Genomic DNA, 16,917 nt, shown 5'->3' with positions numbered 1-16,917 from the left:
GGACTTTTCAGGATTGGGACAGGATGAACATGAGAGACAGAGCTCAGGAGTTGAGCAAGGGCCACTTGCTGATCCTAGAGCACGGACAATGGAGAGAAGGAGGGAACAATGAAGGCAGGCTCAATTATTTGGGAGGAAAGTGCTCCACCCCTCTCCACAAGGCACACCTGGAGACTGAGACTTAAGGAGATGCTGTGAGGAGGGACATTTGTTGGGAACAAACACTGATTTCTTGGAGTTTTGTGTGCTGTTGCTGATCTTGGAAACAAAACTCTGATCTCTTGTTCTGTGTTGTGATTTCTGCTTGGAAACTTTGAAACTCTGACCATTGGACTGGCTGACAAACTTGATTTGGTGTTCAAAGACCTCGGATTGAATTTTGGCTTCTCTTCTGAAACTGCTCAGGCAAGCTTGTATTTCCACAGATTTGTTAGAATTTGGATGTATGTTTCTTTCCTTGTTATCTACATGGCCTTGAGTAAATTACTCTTCTAATCTAACTGTGTGTGAGTTGAAACCTGAAGGAGGACTGTTTGTTCCATAAACACTCTCTCCCTGCCTGAAGAGTTAAAAAAATTGTGAAATCTCACATTATAAATGCTACTTATATGCTACAGAGGCTGCTGAAGGTGTGTGTGTGTGTTACTTTGTTCTGCAGCTTGCCAGAAACGTGGGAGCATTTGGGGAAAATCTGGAGCAAATAAAGGGCGGATTGAACTGCCAGTTGACTGTTTTGCCTCTGCGCTGTGCTCTGGGTCATCACAGTCCCTAACAGATAGGACCTGAACCATGCCCTCTCAGCCAGGTCTAATGGAAAGGTCAGATGTCATTGGGGAGATGTTGTCCCTCTGATAATTTGGTCCCAGGCCATAAAGGGCTTTAAAGATTAAAACACCATCTTGAATTGGGCTTGGGAACAGACTGGCAATCAGTGCAACTCATACAGTAGAGCAGAGGGGTGATGTGGTGTTCTGAAAGCACACTTAACTACTCATGCTACTAGAGCCTGAATCAGCTAAACTTTCCAGATGCTCTTTAGGCAATGTACAGTTCATTACAGTAATCCAATATGAAGATAACTAGGGTGTGGGTACTGTGAGCAGAGCTTTCTGATGTAGGATTGATGCAACTAGCACACAGCATACAATTGTGCAAAAGACCTAACCATGAGTGCCACCTGCTCCTTGAAGAGTTATGAATCCAGGAGGATCCTCAATTTGTGCACTAGTGCAATGCAACCCCATCTACCATCAAAGATGGCATAGACCTAGAAACGGTAGGCCCCAAACCCACTCAGTCTTGCCATGATTCAACTGAAGCTTGTTGTTCCCTATCCCCAATCCTTTCAGCCTCCAAGCACAGAAGGATCCATGATAACAGATGAGTTTATGCAATGCTTGGTGTTGATGTTGAATAGGAAAGTCTATAAAACTAAACCATGCAGTATCCCACATAGTAGGGACTGAAAGTAGGAACTCTTCCCCAGTGAATTTATGCTGGAGAAAGGAGGTGAACCCGTAGAATACCATATTGGCTATCCCCAATCTTCTAACTGATTCCAGAAGGATGCCATGGTTGACAATGATACTTCACAGAGAGGTGAAGTAGGACAAGGATGGATGCATAGCCTCTATTCTGCTCTCACTGAACAACATCAAAAAGAGCGACCAATGCTGTTTCTGTCCATCCTGATTCTTGAATCCAGGTTGAAAGGGATCCAAATCTTCCACTTCTTCCAAGATCTTTTGAAATGCTATGTAACCATATTTTCAATTACTTCTCCCCCCCCAAAAATGGGACATTAGATACTGGAAGAAAAATGTTTATCATGGTGGCGTCCAGTAATGACTTCTTGAGGAGAGGATGAAACAGGACCTCATTAAGAGGTAAAGGAACAACCTCCTCTCTCAAATAAGAATTAACCACTGCTAGAATCCACTCATATACCCCCACACAAGGGGCATGAATCTAAAGAACATATGGCTGTGCTCATAGACCTAAGATCCTGTGTACTTCCTCAGTCCAACAAGGTTCAAACCATTCCCAGATAACAGCACAAGACTCCTCTCTAGGCAACTCTTTTGGTCCTGTATTAATGTTGGCATCTAGTTACAAAAGAATTAAATTAATAATTGAGAGGTTCAGCATTTAAATTATTCATTTGAATCCATTTAACTCTTGCATGTTAGCCTTGTTTATTATTGTACTTTCATATGGGTAGCATACAGACTTCAGGACTGTTATTTGGCCAGCAAACACATAAAAACGAAAATACATTTTTCAAAAGTGTGTTATGTGAATGTTATTGATTAACCAATATTGGTTGATCTTGAAACAAGCAAGCTCAGACCTAATTAATATTTTGATGAGAGATTCAGGGCTATTGGATATTTTGAGAAATCATCATCATCATCACATATAAATAATAATGAAGTAATAATCTCCTGTATTTATGCTTCAGAGATCTCCATGGAGTTATTAGGAATCTAAAATAAAATAGATTCTAATTTTACTTGTCTAATACATTTGGATATACATTCATTTTAAACAACTCAAAATCCTTAAAACTTTGTGGGTGCAAATTGCTTAACATTTATGTATAATTGTTCATTCTGTACTTTAGAAGTTACAAATATTTTTTTCCTTCCAAATGATTAAAATCCTTCTAATTTACAAAAAAAAAAAAGGATTTGTGAGAAGTATGTCCTAAGAAATTAAATCTTCAGAGATATACAGTATCATAATATGAATATGTCTCAGTGAAAGATGATTAAGCAGGTAGAGTATAACAGAAGTATTGCATCACTATTCTAGAAAACAATGTCATTTTGAGTGAGTTAGTTTAAAGTAATTTTCTAAAGGGCCACTTCAGTCTTAAGTGCTCCTTATATAACCCAATGAAACAAGGGAAATGCCACTGAGAGCTCTTACAGTGCTTCAGAAGAGCTGCAAAGACAGACAGACAGATATATACATATACATACACATACATATACATATTTTGGGGCGATGCCTTTGAATCAATTTCAACTTTTTGAGAATGCCCAGACATGCCCTGTAGTTTTCTAAGTAAAGTTTTTCAAAAAAAAGGTCTTTCCATCTTTCCTAGGGCATAGAACAATCATGGCAAACCTTTCAGAGACTGAGTGCCCAAACTGCGACTAAAAAACCCACTTATGTATCATCGGGTGCCAAGTGGGCATGGCCCACTGGAGGAAAATTCCATTTAAGGTTAGGGTTAGGTCACCATGAACTCATACAGAAAAATGGACATTGCCAACAAATTCGGAATGCTTGGGTATGGCTAGGAGGGCACTTACCTTTCTAGGCTGCCCCATCTATGTTTCCTGGTAAAATACATGGGAAAATCCCATTGGATGAAAATTCCACTTAGGGTTAGGGTTAGGTCACCATGAACTCATAGAGCAAAATGGACATCACCACTTTTTCCCCACACACTTGCAGAGGCCTAAAGTGAAAAGGTTTTATAAAACCCAGCTGAAGGCTTAGGATTGGGGCGACGATGTGCATGTCAACAGAGAGGGCTCTGCCTGCCACCTGTGGCACGCATGCCATAGGTTCACCACCATGGGCATAGAGTGTGGGACAACCCAAGGTCACTCATCAGCACTCCAGTATTCCTAAAAGCATCCCCACTCATCAAAAAATTATTTTTTAAAAATGGACAAAATCTTATCAGATATAGTTTTTTTTAGCACTATTTCCATTGCTGTGCAATGGAATGCCTGCAAGACACATAACAACAGAGCTCTGTTTAAAAGCCATTGTCTTAAACATAGGACATACGCAATCTTTGTAAAAGGAGAGGAAAATTCAGAGCTAAAAGGGATTAATCATTAGATGAAGAGAGTGGAAAAAAATATCAGATTATTCATTTAAGTTCATCAAATTCAAACAATTCCTCTTACTGAACTTATTAGGGTGAATTGGGTGAACTACTTTTCTCAAAACTGGTATGGCTGAAACAAAAGAAATATATTTTGATTTTTTTGTGTGGAATACCTGATTGGGTAAGAAAAGAATTTTAATTTTCAATATTTCTTGTGATATTCTCAGAGACCAGATGTGGTGTTCATGCATTTCTCTAATTAGCCAAGGGTTATATGTAAATATCCTGTCTCTGACCAAATAATAAATTCTTCAGAATGTTTTCCTGCCTTCTTACATTTCAAATATATTTCAAGGAAATATATTATTAAGGAAAATACGAGCAGCTAGAGAAAAATTGATGTGTAAGAAAAAAACAATAACATCGGAAATAGCTTCAGCCACTTCCACTTCCACTTCTCTTTTAGTTTTAGCACCATATCCATATTAACCTTTGCAAATTGTGTTCAGTATCTGAACCAAGAATAATAGTATCTGTGCAGATAAGGAAATGGGGAAAGGCAGGTTGGTGTCAATAAATGTTAACATCCTGTAATAAATGTCAACATATAATTAAATCTAATTTATTATTGATTCTGTCATCTTCATTGGAAAATATACAACTGTTTCTCTACTTTCATTAAGCAGACACTGCACTTTAAATTCTCCTTCTGACATTTTATATTGAAATAGACAATAGGGTGTTCTTACAAATTGCAGTCATCTATTAGAACAAAAAAGGCAGAAAGCAGAAAGTTTCAGAATGGAAGAAAAGATGCTGTTGCTCTTGACATTTCATTTATTTTTAATTAAAATATCTTAATTCTTCATTTGTTTCATGTATAACATATTTCCATAATCATGAATTTAATTTAGCATGGGTTTCATGTCTTTCAATCACCACTTTTTATCCTTTGGAAAATGACCATTTCCAGATAATCACTGTATCCGTGGTTCTCAGTCTGTGTATATTTGGTCTACGTTAAAAATTACTAATGCTTGACAGCTGATCCAGATTTATGAGGTCAAAAATATAAATAATTTAAAGTTATAATTCTATTCTAAGGGAAAGTGCAATGAAGCATGCACTAATAGAGTTTGTAATGGCTTCTTTCCTTGCATCAGGTTCCTAAAACATGATGTATATAAATGGAATATGGGTCTGGGCTCACATTAACACCATGGGATATAAAATGTTTATTTTCTTCTGTGCAGCTTTTTTAGATTGGATATTTTATTTTATTTTCACATTCCAATGCTAACTTGCTAATTTTATGATATTAATATATAGTTAACTAAAAAGCTGTTTCATATCAGGCCACTTTAGATAACCATCAAGAAAGTTATGTATCAGCTAACTAGAAATGTATGAGAATGATCTGGGACTTCTGATGCAAATAGCATGGCCTAGGAAGCCAACCCATATCTACCCAAACTAATCAAGAATAAAGAGTATTTTAAAATCATATGGTCCAGTTAGTGTTTATGATATGATAAGTGGTTAGAATGCAGTACTGCAGGATATTTCTGCTGACTGCCAGCTGCCAGCAGTTTGGCAGTTCAAGTCTCACTGGCTCAAGGTTGACCCAGCTTTCCATCCTTCCGAGGACAGTAAAATGAGGACCCAGATTGTTGTGGGCAATATGGTGACTCTGTAAGCCGCTTAGAGGGGGTTGTAAAGCAAGTATTTTTAAACTATGCCTTGCAATTTCTGTTAGTGAATGTATCTGAAACATTTAGAAACAGAGAATCACACCTCCAAGTCTTTTCATTTCAGTTATCTAATTTTATTCCTTCTGTTTCTATAGCTTGGCTTCAGTTCCTTGAAACGGACTACAATTTTAAGGCTTTAGCCATGAAACAGAAGCCTCATTACCAGCTATCACAAGTGTGAGTGGAACTATTCAAGGAAATTATAGCAGGAAACCAGTCTCCAATGTACAGAGCATTTTAATAATCCTGAAGTACAGTTAATGAGACTGCTGGGGGCTTCCTAATACATGTAAAAATTCTTCTCATCTTTGAAGTATTATTATGCTCTGCGGTCATTTAACAAATAATTTTCACTGACAGTAGTTGAAATGAAGCATCTCAGTTTGAACCTAACAGAAGTTAGTAGGGAACTAGAATTGGAAGGGACAATTTAAAATACTGAGTCCAAATGCCTGCTTAGTGCAGAAATCGCAATGAAACTATACTCAGTGGGTTAGGACGCTGAGCTTGTCGATCAGAAGGTCGGCAGTTTGGCGGGTCGAATCCCGAGTGCCGTGTAACAGAGTGAGCACATGTTACTTGTCCCAGCTTCTGCCAACCTAGCAGTTCGAAAGCACGTAAAAATGCAAGTAGAAAAATAGGGACCACTACGGTGGGAAGGTAACAGCGTTCCGTGAGCCTTTGGCGTCTAGTCATGCCGGCCACATGACCACAGAGACGTCCTCGGACAAGCGCTGGCTCTTCGGCTTTGAAACGGAGATGAGCACCGGCCCCTAGAGTCGGAAATGACTAGCACACATGTGCGGGGGAATCTTTACCTTTTTACCTTTTTCTTGAATATTTTCCATAAATTTCCACTGCACTGATATTATTGTTAAATATTTGCCTTCAGGTAACTTTAGGCCCTTATTTCACATCTTGTATTTCTTGATAATAAAGAATTGGCTATGGTATATATCTTTGCATCATCCATTGTATGATGACCTTTTTATCAGTCCTCTCTTTTCAAGACCAAATATGCTTTTTTTTTACCAGCTTCTATTCTATTAATTATAAAGCATCATTTCCACTGTCCTAATCAACTTTCTGATTCTTACTTTTTAAGATATAATTCTATTTTCAACAGTGCTTTGAGTCTATGGATCGTTTGACTACTCAAGGACAAATATTTTTCTACTGCTAATTTTGATAAGTTACATCATCAGGGTCAATTCAGAATTTCATTCTACAATCAGAAAAATTACCACAAATACCCTAATGTGCAAATGAAACCCTATACTAATTAACATATATACACACAAATATTTCATGCTCCAAATATACAGTGGAAGTGGCATAAATCTAGAAAAACAAGGAGAAGAGCTTGATTTCTACTCTAAAAACATATGAATCTTAGCTATCATAATCACTGAGGAATTTTGAAATTTGTAGTCTATATTTCTGGAGAATACGAGGTTGGGGAAGGCTGGATTGTACACAATATCAATTAATAGTCTGTATGAACCAATTATGATACAACTGGATAAGGTATTTCACCTTGTGAAAGTGTGATGGTGTTTTCCCTCAGACATTACAGACATACAGTTATAGGCAGTTTGGAAAATGCTGTGATCTACTTCATAAAGAACAGTGAGGACAAGGCAGATACAGGTGAATAATAGAGGCAGAGTGAAGTCTCTATTAACCTCTTTGTGTCCATTAACAGTAGTTTTCTCTTGATGAAAAGTAACTGGGTATCATTTTAAAAAGGTGGTGAAGTTTCAATTACGTAAAGCACAACTTCAGAGATATAAAAGTCCTAACAGCCACTTTAGCTTTCTTAACTGTGCAGTGATTTCAATAGAGTCTGTGTTGAATTAATTTCCACACAGAGAATATTATTTTATATTATCATAGATCTTAACAGACAAATAGCTATTATAAAATTGTGCTGCAAGGAATTCAAGATACAGCCAACTCTTAAAAGGATTAAAAACAAATGTCCGTAAACAAATATATTAGCCAGTTTTTTTTATAAGGCTCTGCCAAATAAATTAAAACATTTGGTAATAATGAATGAAAGAAAGGGGTGAGTGTAGAACATTTTTTTCTTACATTGCAGTATGACTGTCTTTATTTTTAACCCAGTCTTCCTCACAACTTATAGATCCATATGGAGCCTTCCAAGTTTTGCAAGATAATTCCAGCCATTATGCTGTATGAAAATTGAACATTATTCCTTCTCATAAAAAAGAACATACAGCAACTTTTAAAACAAAGTTTTAAAACAATGCAGAAATGATATTTGTTATACCGAACAGTAAGAACTCCCAATGATAAATAAAAACATCTGGAATCTCTTTCTCTTTCTTTCTCTGAGGTTGGTCAAAACTTCAACTTTCTCAAGGGCGTCAGACAGAAAATATGACAGTGCACACAACATTGTTAGTATCTGGAGAACAAAATTTGGTTTTATTCTTAATATAATGGAAAATTCTATTGGGATAAAATTCTTCACATTTATCAAGTTAATCAGGATAATCGTGCCCTCCCTAAATCTGTATTTAAATTGGTGGTTATTATCACATTTTGTGATGGAAAATTCTGTATTTTAACTATATGCCATGTGAAGACTTTCCTTGTCTTTCCTTGTCTAATTTGATGATCAGATAGAAAGAAGAAAGGAAGGAAGGATACTATGTGAAATTTAGGCATTTCTCACATATAACACTACTCTTCCTTTTTTGGCCTAAATTAGAAAGCCCACATTATATAATATTGCCTACCTACATTTATAATATAGAGCATTGGAATCCTAGTCACAACATTAGCAACTTGCAATCTTCTTAAGAATGAAAATGTATGCATACATCTTTTTACATAAGAAGCTGGCATATAAAATTGTATATAATTTGTCAGCTTAACCTAGCATTTCAGTTATTAAATTTAGCAATTTATATATGCAATCATTTGCTATTTTGATAGTTATTGAAATATTTCCCATATTTTTACATGGCTAATAGTATATTATTCACATGGCTATAGTCTGTGATAAAACCTTTATCAGGCCTTTGTTTAGTAATATGCAACCATGAACAATCTAATTAATGATTCACAGATTTAGAAATATTTTCTTTTGCAGATTACATGCAATTTATTTTATCACTCCAGGACAACTTTTAATTTATTACAGTTATCAAGTATTTTGATACAAAAGAAAGAAGGTTGAGGCAAAAGATGTTGGATGTTCTATCTGAGCAAAGTCAAATTCAAATTTTTATTATACCCCAAAGAGAAAGACTGCTAAAATGCTGATCTCCGGGGTGAAAAAACTTTATTCAATTTTAAGTTTTTGTCAACAACTGCTAATGTTATCAAAGTGTGAGTTAGCATCTGGAAACACTTATCCTTATAGTCCTTTGGATGTTAACAATTTGGCCATTGAGCGTGTCATAGGACTGTCCGCTCCCTGCCCTCCCGTAATTGGCCATATTAATCCTGATTCGGCTGCGCTGGCCGACATCTGCTTCAATTTTGCTGCATTGCCTGCCCCTGCCTACCCTGCTCGCTGGTCACATCCGTCCTGCAATCCATTGCCGCTGGATTGCTCCCCCCACTGTTCTGTCTGGATGTGCTGTCAGCATACAATGTGGTTATTCTGGTTGGTTATCTTTTCTCTATGTATATCACGTTGGCTGCACTGATCTGCTGTCTCTTTCTTGACCTTGTAATGGCTCCTGTCCATCCCTCACAGCTCCTCGCCACACCGGTGTATCTGTTGGTATATGACCAGGGTCTTTCACCTTCCTGTTTACCCAGGAAAGGGGTGGTCAATGGTTTACCCATCCTGGCCCCCTACATGATTGTTCGTATTGTCTCAGCACCCGGTAATAGCTCCACATGCCGATTGATGGAATGTTGGTTAGACAGCCAGGCCTCCTTCAGCAGGCGGCCACCCTTTGTTGGATCTTGGGTGATGACCTCAGCTCCTGCAAAGTTGAACATGTGGCCATTTTCAATCATGTGTGCCCAAACCTGAGACCGTTGTTAATTTCACCTGACGCCTAGATCATGTTCATGGACCCTTGTCCAAAGGCATTTTGTGGTTTCTCTGACATAATTGCACGAACAATCGTTACAATTAATTTGGTAAACCACTGATGACATTTCACCTTTGGACAAGAGTATTTGTGGCCTTGCGATAAAGACCAGTGGAAAGAGTGCCATTAGGCTCACAACTAATTATTACGTCCACAAATACTGACAGGATTTTACACAATGATAGCAATCATTCTATTACATACAAAATCAGCTGCATCCAGACACTGTTTAACAGGATTAACACCCACTGCAGCATGACAGCAGCAAAGTCTGAAAAACAAGCATGCCTTTATCAAGTATGCATGCAACATGGATATTCAGTGAATTTCATCTGATGCTGCTGCCAAGACCAAGAACCATGACCAGTTGGTGACAGATCAATAACTGCTGCCTGGCAGTCAATGGAGTATCTGAGGCAGCTGTATAGATACTTGTGACCTATGACATCAAAGTAGCTCATAAACCCAGCCAGACCCTACAGACAAGAATAATGCACCCCAACAAACCCTTGTCTGAAGGTGAAATGTAGTTTACCAAACAATTGTAACGATTTTTCATGCAATTATGCCAGAGAAACCACAAAATGCCTTCGGATAAGGGTCCATGAACATGAGTTAGCATTCAGGGCTATAAGGACGAGTGTCTCCAGATGCTAACTTACACTTTGATAACGTCAGCAGTTGTTGATGAAAGCTTAGTATTGAATAAAGTTTTTTTTTGTCCTGGAGATCAGTCTTTTAGCAGTCTTTATATATATGTATGTATGTATGTATGTATGTATGTATGAATGTATGTACGTATATATGTATATATGTATATATGTATATGTTTTCTGAGGTTTTCGCGGGTGTTTGTATGTAGATCTTTGGTCATTTGGGTTTTTTCCCCACGTAGAATTGGAGGTATCAGGGCTCCAATTCTACGTGGGAAAAAATCCGAATGACCAAAGATCTACATATATGTATATATTTATATATACATGTATATATGCATGTATGTATATGTTTATTATACATGTATACATACTCAAATACAATAAGTACACACACATGCATACATAATGATCAGGTACCAAGGCAAATAGTTTTACAACCAATAGTACAATAATGCAATACAATGGTCCTATTTATACATGCCTTAGGCATATCTACTTTTTTAATACTTGGAAAAACCTTTTTCGCTGAAGTTGTTTTGACTGTATATTTTTTTAAAAAAATCTATTGTATTGTTACAATCAGTTCTAACACTGATAAATGTTTAAAATTTGACAATGCCTACATGACAATGCCTACATGAAGTATTTCATGGAGTGCTGAAAAAATTGGGGATGGAAAAGGCAAAGGGAAATTAATCATTAAAATAGTTTATCTTTTGCAAATTCAACTGTTATGTATTTATTTAATGAAATGCCATCAATATTTACAGATTTCTTCTCTTCCTCAAAACAACAGCATAGAACTTTGAAGAACTGTTAATTTAATTATTTATTAACCATGCCCCTATATTTATTAAATCAATCATGTAGAGTCAAGACTGACATCCTATTGCTTCAAAGGTTGGATCCTAGAGATCTTTGAAAACCTCAAGCATAGATGTAAAGTTCTAATACAGAGAGAAGCATACCATCAGTCCCATAATTTCTCTTAGGAACATGATTAGATTTTTCTAAAGGTAGGGTGGGGAAGCTTTATGTCAAATATGCTTTAAGGATCTACAGTGCCATCAGACCAATGAAAACATTAGACTATCATTGATCTAATTTAGCTAGAGACAGGAAGGCCTGGAGGAACATTGTCCATAGGGTCGCGATGGGTCGGACACGACTTCGCAACTAACAACAACAACAAAAGCTTATTTCCTTTCATTTATTCAATGAAAAGGAAATTAATTTCATTTAATAAGAAAAAAAGGAAAAGTACAGGTAGTCCTCAACTTACAACAATTGAATCCAAAATTTTTGTTCCTAAGTGAGACATTTGTTAAGTGATCTTTGCCCCATTTTACAACTTTCTTGCCACCGTTGTTGAGTGAATCATTGCAATTATTAAGGTAGTAACATGGCTGTTAGATGAATCTGGCTTCCCCATTGACTTTGTTTGTCAAGTGATCACATGAGCCCAGAATACTGTCATAAACAGAAGTCAGTTGCCAAGCATCTGAATTTTTTTCACAGTGGTCATAAGTGTGAAGAGTGATCATAAGTCACTTTTTTCAGTGCCGTTGTAATTTTGACTGGTCACTCAATGAACTGTTGTAAGTGGAGGGCTACCTGTATACAATTAATAGACCAATCACTTCCAACCTGCTAGCCAGTTTCTTTAGAATTTAAGCCTCAGTCAATCTGATACTAAATTTCTTCCATACATGGACATATATTTGCTTGATGAAGTAAGCTCCTTTCAGGTGTTATGCTATCCAGAACACTTACTATTGATACAACTCTTATTGTGATATAATTAGCTTCAATGCATTCAATGAAATCTGCCTGAAAGTAAACTTTGTTGCATAGTGGTGATTTTATTTAAGCCAATCTCAGCGAGGTCAATAGAGAGCTTTCCCTCAATATTTGTGTAGATGAAAGCTCAGGTTATGATAGCAATATGGTTTACTAACTCAAAGTATGAAATTAAAAGAAATTGGGGTTATGCCGCGTAACAGAGTGAGCGCCTGTTACTCGTCCCAGCTTCTGCCCACCTAGCAGTTCGAAAGCACGTAAAAAATGCAAGTAGAAAAATAGGGACCACTACGGTGGGAAGGTAACAGCGTTCCGTGCGCCTTTGGCGTCTAGTCATGCCAGCCACATGACCACGGAGACGTCCTCGGACAAACGCTGGCTCTTCGGCTATGAAACGGAGATGAGCACCGGCCCCTAGAGTCGGAAACGACTAGCACGCATGTGCGGGGGAACCTTTACCTTTATATAATACATGATTAAAAAGGAATACTTTTTTTTAGCAATAAGTAAAACTACTAGTTAAATATGAGGAGGGTAAGCTTCCAAATCAAACAGCAGTTCCCTGAAGGCCAACAATTGCTTACTCACAGTCGAGCAGTTTTGGAGTTCCAGCAATCTTTCATAGTCAGAGGACAGAAGTGCTTGCTGTGATAGATTGTATGGTTGATGCTTGAATTACCAAGCCTTCACCTCAAAGGACTTGAAGAACAGTTTCTATTTGTCTGCAACTTCATCTTCCAGCAATTGGATTAAACTTCAGCCCCATTAAATGATATCAGATTAAGCCCTACTCTCACAATATTATTCAGTGAAATCAGCTTTTCTGCAACATATGCATTTGCAGAATTAACATTTGATAAACAAAAGTTTGTATTATGGTCCTGACTCATAGGGTAGTTAACATGGCTCAATGGTGAACACCTTTGGAGGAACCAATACCATTGAATACTTGTCTGGATAGCAGTGAGTCACCTGAACTTCTCTTGTCACGAGTATGCTAGATTTGTAATGCCTGAATGGTTCTTCTGAATGCAACAGTGTCAGCAGAAGAACAATATCATGAAAACTGGACCATGAAAAATGGTCATTGCTTATATAAAAATAACTACACAATTCATTTTACTGTGCATAGCTATTAGTGAAACAATATTGGTTGAAGATAAAGGGAAGTGGTAACCATTTTCCTCTAGTAGCCTAAGATGAAGCCTAGCAATAAAATATCTAAAGTGCTTTGGAATCTTAGGAGAAAGCTCTATAGATCTGATAGTTAAAATTAGCCATATGAGGTCTTTTACAATGAGGAATGAATTTGTTTAAGACAATTTAATCAAGATATCACTATATTTTTATATGATGCTATGGCATATTGCTTGCAGTTTAAGGGTGTCATTTTATTTTAATTGTTGATAAATCTATAGAGTAAGAAAATGCTAAGACTAGTTTTAAAGACAACATAGATGGCTGCAGATCTTAGCATTCAAAAAATCTGCTTGCTAGTAATTTTACAGTTACATTTCTGTATTATTTCTGAAAATGCTTTTTGTTGTGCTTCTTAGCAATGAGACAAAGAAAGAAGTTAAGACAAGTCAACTACTAATGAAATTCTGACATCTGGAATGAAATCTTATATTTTTACTTACAGTATGTACTTATGTAAATGCAGTCAAAATTAATTCTGATTAGATAGTTTTATGCTGAGTATGTTGGTAAGCATAAATATGAAGGAACTAAATCTGAAGTTGGAAAAACACATCACCTAGGACATACACAGGTCTGTATGTACTATGTGCGTATATATGTGTGTATATATCTCTTGCATCTAGTATGAAGACAGATGGTATACAAATTTAGCTTAACTAAAAGATGTCATCCTCAAAACCCTAAAATAGAAAGACACTCAACATAATAGAATTTCTTCATCTCTCTCTCTGTCTCCCTCTCCCTGTCTCTCCATTTTTATCATACTATCATTTTCAATTGCACATAAAATATAAATTCTATCATTTCATTATATCTTCTCACTATATATAAACACAAATGAAACACATACACCCATAGGTGTAGTAGAGGAATTGCCTGAAAAGCTTATGAGATGTCATGCATTTAAAGCAAGGACTCTGCAGACCAGGCAATGGCTAGTGAATATTTGTGCCTCTGTGTAATTAAGCTAAGCATAACAACATGGGAATCATACATGGATAGTAAAATACAGATAAATTGAATCAGTGTTTTTTGTTTTGAACACAAGGATTCAAAGGTGGCACTAGTCACTACACTTTGTAAACTAGATTTTCAGTGTGAAGATTGAATTAATTTATAAGGACAATCTATTTCTAGTAAAATGAACATCTGATGCCAAAAATGTATTAAACTCTTCCATAGTATGAAAGTCTGATCTTTTGTCCAGAATAATTTTGGCTGTTAAATTATAAAATCTATAAATAATTCTTTCAATTAAAAAAAAATAAACTGTCTTCAGCTTTAATTGCAGTAGAGATTGATATTTCCTTTTATATCAGCTGTTTGGCTGCTTAAGCACTCTCATTCATAGCCAAGTGAAAAGGTTTTACTATCACATGGCTGCATATTATTTTGAACATTAGACACATATATGAATGTACACATATTTAATTTCCTGCAGGAATATAATTTTGCACTTGAACAAATCAATAATAGTTCGTTTGTTGACATTCTGTGGTTTTCCTGTCAGCATAAGTGTCCACAGATCATTAAGTAGTAACAAGATTAGTTACCATGATATTCCCCAAAGAAGAAAAGCAGGGTCAAGAATGAGTCCAAGGACACTACTTATTAAAATGATTATGCAGGTAAAGCAAAAGATAAGCTTTTGATTTGCCTAGATCTCCCAAGTGCTGTTCTATTGTACTCAGCCAGCAGAGATGATCCTTTAAGCTTTCATCTGAACAGATTTGGAGACCCAGAGGTGTTTTAGATAGACTATTGGATCATAAAACATGATCTCTATGCCTTAATTTCTCTTGGCAGGTGTAATGTGAACACAAAGAAGAAAGAAAACCTTGCATTTTTATACAGTGTTATTTAAATAGTACCCTATATATTTATATTATTATTTTCAAATCATTACATCCGTGACAGCTTTGCTATAGAAAGCTAAGGCCAAAATTATTGGATTTTATACATGCATACTCTGGCTCAGGGGCTTTAGAGCTTCAGACTCTAGGAAGGCCTCAGGAGCCCTATAAATGTTTCTGCATGTTTCTACATAGACAGCAATATACATTTCTTAACAAAACCATACAATTATCTCAAACAAAACAGATCAACAGAGTTGGAAGGGACCTTGGATGTATTCTACTCCAACCGTCTGCTCAAGCAGGAGACCTTATACCATTTCAGACACATGGTTGGCCAATTTCGTCTTAAAAACCTCAAGTGATGGAGAACCCGCAACTTCTGGAGGCAGGCCATTTTGACACAAAAGTCAAAATAAACTTAATGAAACAATTAAATGAAAAATAGTTTTCCTTGATTTCATGATTAAGGGGGAAAAATGAGTATAGGAACTGTCATTCAGGTTACATTCAGATTACTCTACTTAAAGCACATTTCCCCCTTATTTTAAGTTTTAAAACTCTATTCATTCATCGATGACAACTAGGTACAAAAAGGAACACATACTTTGATCCAGAAGTGTAAGCTCAAAGTCTATATTCTTGCTCTGCTTACCAGGGCTTATCTGAGAAAACCAAGAATATTTAGGTAAGCTAAAATGGAGAGGGCATTCCTTTCAAAGCTTCATTGAGTTTAATCAGTGACATAGCATCATTGGTTTGGCCTGGGCCTGAGGAAGCTTTGAATTAATGCAGAAACTTAACTTCCTTTCTACCATGCATGAGAATGTTTTCCCCTCCATCTGTCACTTAAGTGGGACAAATCAATTGACACTGCCAGATGAGACACAGCGACCATTCCATTAACCCATGAAAGAAACAAATGATCTTTTCATGCCTATGGGAATTGTCTTGCCCAGCAGCTACTTTGCAGACTTACAGAACTTGCTTTTTTTTGCACATTAAATAATATTCTTTACCAGTCCAGCCATTAGCCCTCCCACTCCCAACAACCCCCTCTCCCTTTCTTCTTCCCTCTCTTTTACCTTGGTTGCTGGAAACACGACTGCAGCCTCCCAGGCAGACCAGCAGCAGCACCAAACGAAAGAACACGTTAAATTTCCGAAGGCAGCCCCTCATTTCACTGCTATCCATGGCTGGGACCTCAGACCTTTCTCCTGGTCCCACACCGGGACTGAGTGTGTCAGGTTTTGCCTGTCCAGTGTGGAAGCCCTGAGAGAAGGAAGAATCAGGTCCACAGCTGTTGCCAAAGCTGAAGAAATAGCATTGGGGGGTGGGTGGGGTGGGGGTGGAGTGGAGTGGAAAGAATTAGAGCTTCCTTCCCCTCTAAAACAGTATCTGGAGGGCAAAGGACATCGTTGAGCCAGTAAGACTTGAAAGGCAAACAGCTTAGCCGGAAAACTTTCCTCGTTCGGATGCAACGTGTGTATGTGTGTGCATCCGTGTGTGTTTGTGTGTATGTGTGAGTGCGTGTGTGTGTGTGTGTGTGGGGAAAGAAGGGTACTCAGGCTGGTGTCGCCCACCTGGCTGCCTTCTTCCGTTTTGCTTCCTTTTCAGCTTCTCAGCAGCAGCAGCAGCAATCGTTTCACTGACGACCCCCCGAACGACCGCAGCCACCGCCTGGGGAGCAACCTCTCCACCCCTTTGGGTGATTGCCCATCCCCGCAC

General features: G+C 37.3%; 1 protein-coding gene across 1 annotated transcript in view; it reads right to left on the bottom strand.

Annotated features, from left to right (window-relative positions):
• EPHA6 (EPH receptor A6) overlaps window positions 1-16,383 on the bottom strand; it is a gene marked incomplete at both ends in the record, with an annotated part of 451,179 nt that extends 434,796 nt beyond the window's left edge. Inside the window, one exon of the mRNA XM_083361258.1 lies at window positions 16,275-16,383. Coding sequence (XP_083217384.1) covers window positions 16,275-16,383 — 109 coding nt within the window. The remainder of the gene's footprint in view (window positions 1-16,274) is intronic.
• Window positions 16,384-16,917: the final 534 nt, after the last annotated feature.

The sequence above is a fragment of the Vipera ursinii genome (genome assembly GCF_947247035.1).
Source record: "Vipera ursinii genome assembly, chromosome: 4".
Lineage (NCBI taxonomy): Eukaryota > Metazoa > Chordata > Lepidosauria > Squamata > Viperidae > Vipera > Vipera ursinii.
This window is presented reverse-complemented; position numbering and strand designations above follow the sequence as displayed.